Below are 11671 nucleotides of genomic sequence, written 5' to 3'. Positions count from 1 at the left end.
ATATCATACATGTTGCTTTTAGGAGGTTATTTTTGAAGCACTCCTCCTATAGTAAACATTGATTTAATGAAATATTAAGAAAACAGCTTTTTTACTGTAAAGAACTTCAGATGACGCTAATGGTAATTGTTGCTAACGCTGAAGCTAACAGTCAGCTCGTGAGTGAGACAAAGAGAGACGGTGACTCTGAAGCTCGTCAGGTTTTTACTCCAAACTTTCGTGAAAGCAACAGGGTTACTAATTTATTCATGACGCTCAGTCACTGCTACTATCTTCCTACTCCACGAGTGGTGTGTCTACAGTAGTGTGAGTACTTTATCAAGTGTTGGCGGCTGTGTTTTACGACGCGGCGTTCGTGTCGAGCTCTCCTGTGAGAGCGGCAGAGCAGAGGGCGGTGTTTCAGAGAGCTGAAGAAGAATGAGGCAATAAGCAGCTGCAGTGTCATCAATATCTGCGCGGCTGCCCGCCGCTCTGCGCGTGAATCTCTGTGTGTTTGCAGAATAACTCTTCCAGGAACTCCATACAGGAAAGATACACAGAGGCTATGTATTGGTGAGTGCACAGACAATATTATGGACTGATGATTGCTCTCTATGTAACTCACACTCATGTTTCTGAGCTTCCCTTCTCTATTTTTTTGACGAACATCATACATCAGCGTCATGCCACAGCAAATTCAAAGTTCCTGTATAACCAATGAAGCCACTTAAGTAATGGAAGACCTTCCCCATATTGACATTACCAGATTTTCCTCTCATAGCGAGATAAAAGAAAAAGGTTAATGTTCAAACTCCAACGTCTCATTTTTCAAATCAGAAGGACAGTTTGTTTCCGTTGTTCAGTCAGGCTGAAAGTACGAGGAGAGACTCGGTCCTGAGTCATCAGCCGGAGTCGATGAGCAGCAGGTCAATAGAATTCATTATCAAGGTTACTGAACCAAACATGTGCTACATGGGGGCAGGCTGCACAGCCGCTATCAGCACCTTACAAACGAGACTCATGTTCCATATCGATTGGCTGAACTAAGAAGGCTTTTGCTTGATAATGCCGGATTACAAGTCTCGGGGTGCAAATCAGGATCAAAGTCGACATTATAGAGCTTTCACAGCCGGCTTTTGTACATTAGATAAACCCAGAGGTCCTATCAGACACTAATAAACACAGTGACTTTATTGACTCTCTCATGACAGTCGTCTTGTTATTTTGGTCATGATGGGTAATATTCTTCCCTGAAGGACAATAATTCAAGGTAAAGTAATCTTACATCTGTTTGGGACCCAGGAACTGTGAACTCAACATACATCACAGCAGCTTCATAAACAGCTCAATAACAATGTCATGTTCATTTCTATGAGACAGAAGACAAACAACTTCTCTCTTTTGACTATTTATTGGAATTCTGCAAAAGGTTGTACAAGGACTATTTCTGTTCTGAAAATCGCAGTCAGCAAGCTGTTAATCTGCAACCAACGTCCCAGGAATGGATTATGTGTTTAACCGGTTTAACAGGTGACATTGAACAAAGAACTCACACATGGTTGGTCAAATCGATGGGGAGAGACTGACGTTTAGACTTGGCCTTCCCTTGTTGGTCGTTCTTCTCCTTCTCTTCTTGTTTACGTCCCTTTTTCTCCAGTGGCATGATGGGATAACACCCTGCGGAGTTCCTACCTTTTCAGTTCTCATGTTTCTCCTTGGTGTGTGTGTGTGTGTGTGTGTGTGTGTGTGTGTGTGTGTGTGTGTGTGTGTGTGTGTGTGTGTTAACCTGCATTTCAGGTGATTCGATCTCATGTGGCAAGCCCAAAGTGTGATTCACTCCCCATTGATCAAAAGACTTCACTAGTCTTTATTAACAAACAGTGCTAAAAAATATATATATAAAAAAAGAACAGGAATAAAACAACATGAAAAGTTTTACATCAGAGTTGGTACTATACGTACCCGATGACACTATCTTGTTTTTGGATCATCGTCTCTCTACACAACACCTCATGAAGTAACAATTCCCACCATCTTCTGGTCACAGATAGACTGTTTGAACCTTCATCTGACCCTGAGTCACCCGGCCCATCAGAAATAAACAGGCTTTCCTGCAGTGTGACATTTATTATCAAGAAGCATGATTACAACCCGGACAAAAGCTATCAAACACAAACTTACTTCATTTTTCTATGTTTATGTCCAACATGCATCTGTTAACAAATATAGATCACAGGTAGTTCACTATGATCATGGCTAACATATCACACACACACACACACACACACACACACACACACACACACACACACACACACACACACACACACACACACACACACACACACACACACACACACACACACACACACACACGATTCAGGAGTAAATGACTCTTCGACTCATATCTCACTCAGGTTTGTACAGCTGGACGTAATTGTCCACGATCCGCAGATGGAAGGCAGGGTAAAGAGGGTGAGTGAATTTGGTGCGGAAGGTGTAGAAGTGAGTCAGGGTGTCTGAGGAGACTCTGTAGAAGGACAGACTACCAGCAGGCCAGTCAAGATACACCCCGATCCGGGTGCAATGTGGGGGAAAACGAAATTGCTTCACCCGATTACCGGAATGGCAGGCATATAAAAACTGACCAAACAAGCCATAAACCTGAACAAAGCCCCAGGCTTTGTCACTCTCATTAAGATCCCCTGATCCTTTTCTTTCTATTTCATCATATGCAACAGCTATGTTGATCCACGTCCACGGGGCATCCCTCCATTCAACCTCCCAGTAATGACGTCCAGTCAGACTTTCTCTGCACATAAACTGTGGCTCTTTATCAAACCTCTCTGGGTCGTCAGGATATGGGTTCCTGTAGCTGCCATGTCTGACTTTCTTATACTCTTCATCAACATAAACATTGAGGTAGTGGTTCACCGTGTCACTGTCCACAGTGAGGTCACAGGCATCTGAAGGAGAAATCATTTCAAGCATTTCAAAAATTTTGACAATCAATGGGTTTCTGATAGCAGAGTGTTTTTGATTGAAAACATAATTGAAAACTTGACTTACACCACATGAAGTCTGATTTGTCTTTGATTGTCTCCAATGGAGGAACTTCAATTTTGGTAAAATCATCAGTGACCAGGACGCCGTTCTTGTAGTGGTAGATTGTTGCGCCTGTGTGATTCTTATTTTCAATGGCTGCCACAAGAAAATGAACCCGCTTGTTACTCTTGTGCTCGTTGGCGAGATCACGGAAGGTTCTGGCTTTTTCTCTCATTCTGGTCAAGACTTCCTCTGAGTAGAACCACGGGACTTCTTCACTGTTGCATCCAGATTGAAGTGAATCCAAGTATTGAGCCATTGCATCCAGGCAGAGGTCAGCAGATTCCAACGAGGTGAAAACAAAGCACAGAGTATGTTGCACCCCTGGACGGAGAACTTCTCGATCCAGTTCGGACTGATTGTGGACGATCTTTACTCCCTCCATTATTTCTACACAAGACCTGATGACGTTGATTTCTCTCTCTTTACCCTCCAGCCACTTGAGCAGTTCTTCATGACTGAACGGTGACGTAGCTCTGCTGTCAAACACTAGTCTCAACGAGCTCTCGTCCTCTTTGCCTTCGCGGATGGAGGGAAGCTTCTTCTCCAGGGCCTGTTGGAGATTAGATGTGTAGTATTTACACAGCTTCTGGTAGCGACGTAAGTCTTCTTGAATCTGTGGGAAATCCTCTCCCACTCCATCAACCAGAGCATCGTTACATCTGGTTCCCATCTGCTTCACGTCTTCCAGAGCTTCTTCAACTTTCCTCACCAGCCCAATGCTGAGCTCTGCCAGAAGATCAGGAGCTTTTGGAGAAAAGTTCTTCAGGGGCATCAACCAGACCTTCACCGGGACGGTTTTGTCTCCATTTTCTCCCAGCAGCGTCGGCAGCGTTGCAAAGCTCTTCACTGCTTCCACAAATGTTGCGGGGTTGCTTTCAAGAATGAAGTCTCCGTAAAATTTGCAGGAGAACTTCTGAATGACAGATTTTTCTTCTTCAGTCAGCTCAATCTTGACTTTGCCTTCGGCAGTGAAGGTGGGGATCTTATTGATCACAGCCTCCATGCTGCCCTCCATCTGTGTCACACTTCCTTCGTCCAACTTCTCACTGTCAAACACAAAGAAAGCATTTGCCCCGTAAAGGATCTTGGTGACAATGTGTGTTGCAAAGCCCTTCTCAATCACACTCATCTGTTGTGGATCCAAGCTGCCAAGATGAGCTATTGACAGCTGTTTGAAGTTGGTGGTGGCTTTGTACTGGAAGGTCACTCTGCTCTGGTTGATGAATTTCTTCTGGTCATTCAGGTATTTGGCAGATCCATTAACTTCTACCAGACCACCCAGGAAACTGGCTTTCAGAGAGGCATTGACATCCAGGAGAGACGTCTTGGATTCAGTGGAGTCGGACGTAGAAACGTAGAATTCACTACTGTGGTTAGGTGTCACCTCTGTGTTGTCTTGAATGGTTTTCTTATCCCACAGCATGAACCCTGCACAAACGAGAAAAAAGCTGTCATGTGACCAAGATGAAAACTTTCAGTTTTCAACACCGAAAACTGTTGTCTCTGAACATTCATTAAAAACAATTAATAGCCAATACTCATAAACACCATTGCCTGTAGACATTCTTAAAAAACATCTGTAGACACTTCTGAAAGCCTTCATCTACGAACACTTCTGAAAACAATGTTCTGTGATCACTTCTGAAAACCATAGTCTGTGAACACTCAAAAAAACCATTGTCTCTTAGCATTCATCAAAACCATTGTCTGTAAACACTTGTAAATATCAAGGTTTAGCAACACTCATGAAAACCCTTCTCTGGTGACACTGCTGAAAATAATTGTCTGCAAATTATTCTGAAAATCTATGTCTTTGAACACTGATTAATGCCATTGTCTGTTAACACTGATCAAAAGTGTTGTCTGTAAACGATTCAGAGTAAACATTTATAAATGCCATAGTCTCATGACACTTACGAAAAGTCTGTGAACAATTATAAATACCATTGACAGTAATACTCATGAAAACCATTGTCTGTAAACTATTCTGAAAACCATTGTTTGCGAACACTTATCAATCCCATAATCCAATAACACTCATGAAAACATTCTCTGCGAACACTTACAAATATTGTGGTCTGGAAATACTCATTAAAACAATTTTCTGCAAATCACTCAACAACCATTGTCTGTGGACACTTCTTGTGGTCTTGTGGATGCAGACTTACCTGGAGTCAGGCGATCTTTGCGAGCGTCAACGAGCATCCCTAGAGTGAAAGGCTGACTGAGAGCAGCCGTTGTCATGTCTGAGGCCATTTCTCCAACCTGCCGAGAAACAAACACTGACTTAAAATCAATTATCTGAACAAAACTGTAAAAAAATAAAATAAATTAGTATACTGTGTTTTACTTCAGTACTGTAATCAATTTTTACAATGTCTAATTCAAAAAGTAATTGTTAGTAAAAAGGTGTTAGTTGTAGTATGAACACTGATTTTCTCTGAAAAATGTTTGTGTTTTCAAATAGTTGGCATAAAAAAACACTGTTAACATTTAATGGTGAAAGACACAGTAATAATATGACTGTAAACAAAACAAATCACAGCTTAGATTGCTACTGTATTTCTGTTAAGGATGACACATTTCTTCACTGTCAAACAAAAGAGGAAAGACAGTTTAACAGTGCAGAACATAGACAAACAAGCCTTATTTGGTAACTGAGTGTGTCTGTGTTGCTAAATAATTATTTTACATTGTGTGCCTGTGACTTTTTGACTAAAAACACAACATTTAAAGTTTTAAAGCTATATATATCCCGAGAAAGACAACAATGCAAAAATGAGAATTGAAATGTTGTGAATTGAAGTTGGTTCTTACTTTGTGGTGTTCTTCAGCAGAAGCTGAATCCTCCAGTCTTGTTGACTTCCGCGCTGCAGCAGACAGTCTGCCTGCAGACCTGGGACCGTCACATAAAGCTCCTCAGCCAACTCCTCCCACCACAAACCTCCACATGTGACCTCATCTTGAAGAGAACTACCTCGACATGGCGGTTGCACCTGATATGATACGCTGGCTTCTTTCCCATATCCTGAACTATGGAGGTTTGGAGAGATCAAAACGATCTTGTTCCAGCGCCCTGTTTACAGGAACAGATAGTGATCTTGTTCTGATTGTGATGGTTGGCCGAGTGTGCTTGGTGAGCCATTGCAAAATGGGAAAAAATAAATCCTACAAAAACAATAAGAATCAGAACTAGAAAGTGTGAATGCTCGAGCTGAAAAAAGCTCAAGTTTAATGCTGAAGATGCTGAAGAAATTAAAAGACTAATAGTTAACTAAAAGTTAAAGCATGTGAGAATCATGGAAATGGGAAGAACAAATCTGTGGATTTTAACTCTGGTCATGGTCACCATGATATCACCAGACCAGCAGAGGAATCTGAGTTTTCTGTGACATCATCGGGTCTGTTCAGACCTGTTGTTAACATGTGTGTCGGGTGATCCAATCATGAATCTTGAGCCTTAAAAACAAGTGTGAGCAGGCGCCAAACCACTTCCCCCGGTGGTCAAGGATACATCTCACCACATAGGCTTTGTAGTGTGAACAAAAATAGGTAAAAGTCATCATGACTCATAACTCACCCGGGCCATTTTATAAGAAGTCGCGTACAATCCAAACTCAAGTGGTTAGCTCAAAATGCACGATACAGACACGATACAGACAAGTGTAAACAGTCAGGGCTCGCCACATGTTAGGTGCTATTTTCCTTTATATTCAGTCACGACAGCAACTCATCACCCTTTTACTGTTTCACTAAAGTGATAGAATAATGGAAACCAAAGCATTTGCAATGATTAATATGATAGCTAGACGGATGGACAGACAAATGGACGGACCAACAGAGAGCTGAGGTTATTGACCTCAGTAGCAATAAGTGCTCACTTTAATCTCTTAAAATCTCAAATAATTTCTCAGACTAAAACCAGACAACTCACAAGATGGACCAAAGTCAAAAGACTCAGACTCTGCTCTGCTCTCAGGCCTGTTTATTGAAAGCATTAAACAAAACCGAAAAGAAAAGAAACTTCTGGCCAAGCAAGGAAGTAGAAGGGGCATAAACCAAACCAACAGAGACAGTAAATGTCCAAACGGCTGCTATCTTCGGATGTCTGGAGGTGATTCTTTTTTTTTCTTCCTCAACAAATAACTTTAAATGTCCTGAAGTAGCAGGGTGAGCTGTGATTCAGATCCAGTGGAGAACACCATCCATCACAGTGAAGAGGTGGAGGAGGAGGAAGGAGAGGAGTCCACACAATGAGAAGAGTCATCAGATGAGACCTGTAAGTAAATGACCCAATTCTGCTAATGATTAGCTCACGCGCACCATAATCAGTACAAATGCACACAGGCAGGCCTGCACTGAAAGAGTCTGTTTGTGTCTGAAGGCTGCGACACACAGTACAATTTTTGGCCATTGCAGACAAAAGACAGCAATCGTAGGTGGATCGTGGCCATATCTTTGGTCTTGGCTCTAAATCGACCATCCTATGTCGCAGTGTACGACCAGTTCAAGGACACGCGATAAAATTCAAACAGTGTCAGATATTTGGGGCGATTGTGAGGTTTAGTTGAAAAATGAAAGACCATAACAGTAAATGCTAACATAAAATACTAGTAGACACTAATAAGCACGTATACTTTAAGCTCCCTTTGCAAAATTAGCATTCTAAGTTGGCCTCTCTTTCCGAGCCATGACAGCATTAATATTCTCCTTCTTCTCCTTTTTTGGGCAGATTTCTCTCCAAACAAATAATTGCCACAATGGCGAGGGCTTTTTGTTATTCTTGTGCAAACCACGCTGACTTAAGGACATCCTTTTTCATCATGCAATTTGCACACGGCAAACTTCATTCCGTGGTCCAAGGTATATTAAATTAAGGTCTTACAGTGTGGCTGTCTATGAACTTATTAAATGGTTAGAATCGCAGTCTGCAGGAACCTGAAGGTCACAGGAACTCTTGTGACAAGAGGTTCAAGGAGTGCACATGTGTTGAAACTGTACAATCTCATTCTTGAAACTGATGTGAAACCAGATGTTTTTTATAAAAAGAGGAAGTTAAAGTAACTGAGTGGAGGTGCAGGCTCACGCAGGGGTCTAACATGTCAGAAGGAGCTCACTCAGCAACCAAAAGTTCCAAGAACACATAAGGTTTGATCAAAAATACAGAAGTAATAACTCGTAAGGTTCCCTCAAAGATGCTCGCTTGCATTCATATTGATGTAGCTTCTTGCATGACAATATTAGTTGTAAGAGTCGCCATGATTCCCTATTGCTACTGCTAATAGTCGGGATCAAAAGAGACGGTAGCTTTAGATAATGCTAAACTCAGCCGTTGGCTCAATGTGGTCTATCTGCAAATGCTAAAGCTATCAGTTGGTCAATCATATAAAGACACTTTGCATAATGCTAAAGCTGACAACTTGGGATCAGAAAAGAGTCCGTAGCTTCGAGTAATTCTGTTGCTAACAGGCAGCTTAATGAGCATAATGTAGAGAAACAAATAATACTAATGCTCGAACAAACCGTCATCCGGACGGACAGGAAGAACATTCTAATTTAATGCCATGCTAACGTTAAAATCATACGCAGAACATGGACCTAAGATTTTGCCAAAGCTAATAATTGGGATGAATGCAGGGTGAAAATAGGAAGCAAATAAAAGAACGGTAATTTTAAACTTCGGCGGTTCAGTGGACACAATGAAAAGGAGGCAATTGTTGCGTATAATGCTAAACACTAAACCTAAAGTTTACAGTAAAAACAGACTGCATCATTGGATAATGCTCGCGTCAGAAGTTGGTTCGGTATGCGGGATGAAAAGAGAGCAGCTTTGCAATAGTAATACTAATGCTACAGTCAACAATTGACTTTATGGACAGAATGAAGAAAACAGCTTTAGATGATCTAATGCTAACAGCTGGGTAAACAGGCTAAAAATCATTACCATTATTATAACGTCTTTGGTTACTGCTAATGCTGAAAGAGGGTTCATTTTATTAGATTAAAAGAGACAACAGCTGTGAATAATGTAAATGCATAAGCTAAGGCAGCTAACAGCTGGATGAACAGAACAGAAGTTTAAGGCATCATGACAAACATTTTTTTTTATTGAAAATACAGTACATTGATTCAATAAAGTTTCTGTCTTACATATTAATTTAATTGATGGAACGATTAAAAAACGAGACTTCATTCACTGGAAAGAGTCTTTTCTTCCTCCTGTTGAGTCTGAGATACTGCTGAACAGAAAGAGGACGGGTGGGGGAAGTGGGGGGGGTGATAAGGCTAATTGCACAGACGCTCCCTCTGCTTGCGTACAGCCATGTAACACGGAGCCACGATTGAGGAATTGAATTCATTTCATGAGGAGCGCTGCTGTTCTTCGATAAGCGGAGAGACGCCGGTGTGATTCCGACGGAGCCGTTTGGACTGTATGAGCCAGCAAACGTGGGAAAAGCACATAATGCTGTGACGCTGGTCTTGACTCCCTCACATTTCAGACTAAGGGTCGTCGTGGCAAAACGCCAACAGTCTTGATCTGAGTCTGAAGTCGAACCTCGATTTTGGTTTGAAGTCAAAGTGGTGTGCAGATATTAAAAATCAAAAAACCTCAGGAGATGGGCAGAGCTTGATCTAATTGAGATTATTTTCATACAGAAAATAGAACAGATCTAGATGCAGACTACTGACCAGGTGTTGGACATCTTCTTATTTTGAATCGCTCCCAACTTGTGAGTTGGGGTGACCACTTGTACCCCATATTCCCCAAAAAGGATAGATTTATTGCCGCAGAAACTACAGTGATATCATTTTTGAAAAATAAAACTCAGAGTTGCCTAAACTTAATTTGTATTTGTGTCACCCGAGTGTTTCGTTTCTCCAGTTGAGTCCCACATGTTAGTTCTGTTTTGATGACATGCTGACGCAGTTATTTTCCAAGACTGACCTTTTTTTCAAAAATGTAAAATATAATTACATCTCCCTCAGGTTGAACTTGGGTCATGCACAATCCTCATTTTACACTCTGAAGGCATACCAAACAATATATGAATTTTATTTGAACTTCGTTAATTCCGTCAAATCCTTAAATGCATGCAACATAGTCTTGACGGCTACAGAAAGTGTAATCAAACTCAAATTTTATCAGAAGTCATGTATTTATTCCTTTAGTGTGGACCAACTTCATCTTCTGTCAATATGAATGTCTGTGTTCTCCCATTGCTAATGTTTACAGGATATTGCTCATTATTGGTTGCATTACAAAAACAGCACCCACTAGTGGTCTAGCATGGTAACTACATTGTTTTCAGCATTTCTGCCGTTTCCTTGTAAATCATTTTCAAAACGTTGCTGTCTCAACGTGATAGTTTTCTGAAACCAAAACACAAAAACGATGCGTTTTTTACTTGGAATGTTGTCCTGTAATCGGGGCCTCAGTTGTCAACAATAACATGAAGCAAATGCATTACCATACTCTTCGTCAACATGTTTACGTCACAGAATCTGGAGTTGAACCTGGTTTTTGGCAACAAATCAGCTTGTCTTTATGTTTGAAGTGATATTTAAAAAAATTGACTCCTTTGTTTTGTGCATTACTGCCTATATAGCCTGATACACAACAGACAGAACGCAGACTGCCATGTGAACTCTGACAGGTCCTAAAGATGACGCTACACATACTGTGTGATGAAAGCCACAAATAAAGTTTGTGAACATGCAAAAGAAGCCAACAATTTTTATGGTCCTTAAATAACCGGACAAATCCAGAATAAATAAAACATGTAGGATACTACTTTCTGAAGAAGTAACCAGTCAATCTGAGTTTCCAGCGACTTGCACGGCTGTGGTGAGCTAACGAGAAGAAAAAGAGAGAAAGAGTGAAGAGTGATGAGATGTGATCAGAGCTGTGTGATGCTGTGGTGGCTGCCGGGCTGCCAGAGGGCTGCCGCAGGTAGAAGGCAGCGCGATTCTCATGTTGTCTTACTCAGTGACTGACAATTTTTTTTTTATGATTTTACTTAAACATAAATTTTGTGGCTTCAGTTTATTTTTATTCCATTCACTGATAAAAAAAAAAACAAACAAAACAATTCAATACGGAGCAGAAGGAAGAATAAACCTATGTAATCTGCCCCGTTGCAGCAAACAATTTTGATTTTGATTTGAAGTTTTTATTTCGAACATGTAAAAAAAACGAAACACACACACACACACACACACACACACACACACACATACACACACACACACACACACACACACACACACACAAAAAAAAAACAACCAAAAAAAACCCCCAGAACATCTAAGTACATAAACAATATAAAAAGGGCAACACCCTATGTGCCCGTGTTTTTCACATGCACAAAAAGGAGTAGGAAGAAGACTGGTGGCAGCGGTGGGATCAATTTACAATGAGAATAAAACGTACAACAAAGAGACTTTGAGTCTGAGAGGCTTCACAGTTTGGCTCTCATATCAGGGTGATCGAGAGGCCACCAAACACAATGACCATATAAGGAGTGTGGAGGTGTGTGGTGGGCGGAGTCAGCCACACAGAGTAAGTGAAGGTGCCTCAGCCCCC

The 11671-nt window shown here is 41.2% G+C and overlaps 1 protein-coding gene across 1 annotated transcript; it reads right to left on the bottom strand.

Moving 5' to 3' along the window:
* Positions 1–1827: 1827 nt before the first annotated feature.
* LOC308123742 (neoverrucotoxin subunit alpha-like) lies at positions 1828–6025 on the bottom strand. Its single transcript, XM_080486395.1, has 4 exons — positions 5905–6025; positions 5256–5352; positions 3049–4515; positions 1828–2945 (listed from the first exon to the last, which is right to left on the bottom strand). Exons 2-4 carry the CDS (start codon positions 5341–5343, stop codon positions 2389–2391), a joined length of 2112 nt encoding a protein of 703 aa, XP_080342521.1. The 5' UTR covers positions 5344–5352; positions 5905–6025; the 3' UTR covers positions 1828–2388.
* Positions 6026–11671: the final 5646 nt, after the last annotated feature.

The sequence above is a fragment of the Lipophrys pholis genome (assembly GCF_963383615.2).
Source record: "Lipophrys pholis genome assembly, chromosome: 1".
Lineage (NCBI taxonomy): Eukaryota > Metazoa > Chordata > Actinopteri > Blenniiformes > Blenniidae > Lipophrys > Lipophrys pholis.
Note: the sequence above shows the minus strand (reverse complement) of the source record. Positions and strands in the feature narration are given on the sequence as shown.

What these genes read in the sequence shown, in the direction of transcription:
- LOC308123742 (XM_080486395.1), bottom strand. Translation starts at nt 5,343, where the DNA reads ATGGCCTCAGACATGACAACGGCTGCTCTCAGTCAGCCTTTCACTCTA. An exon ending in CAAAGATCGCCTGACTCCAG is followed by an intron (nt 4,516 to 5,255) that starts GTAAGTCTGCAT and finishes TCGTTTGTGCAG; the next exon opens with GGTTCATGCTGTGGGATAAG. An exon ending in CAAATCAGACTTCATGTGGT is followed by an intron (nt 2,946 to 3,048) that starts GTAAGTCAAGTT and finishes TTTCTCCTTCAG; the next exon opens with ATGCCTGTGACCTCACTGTG.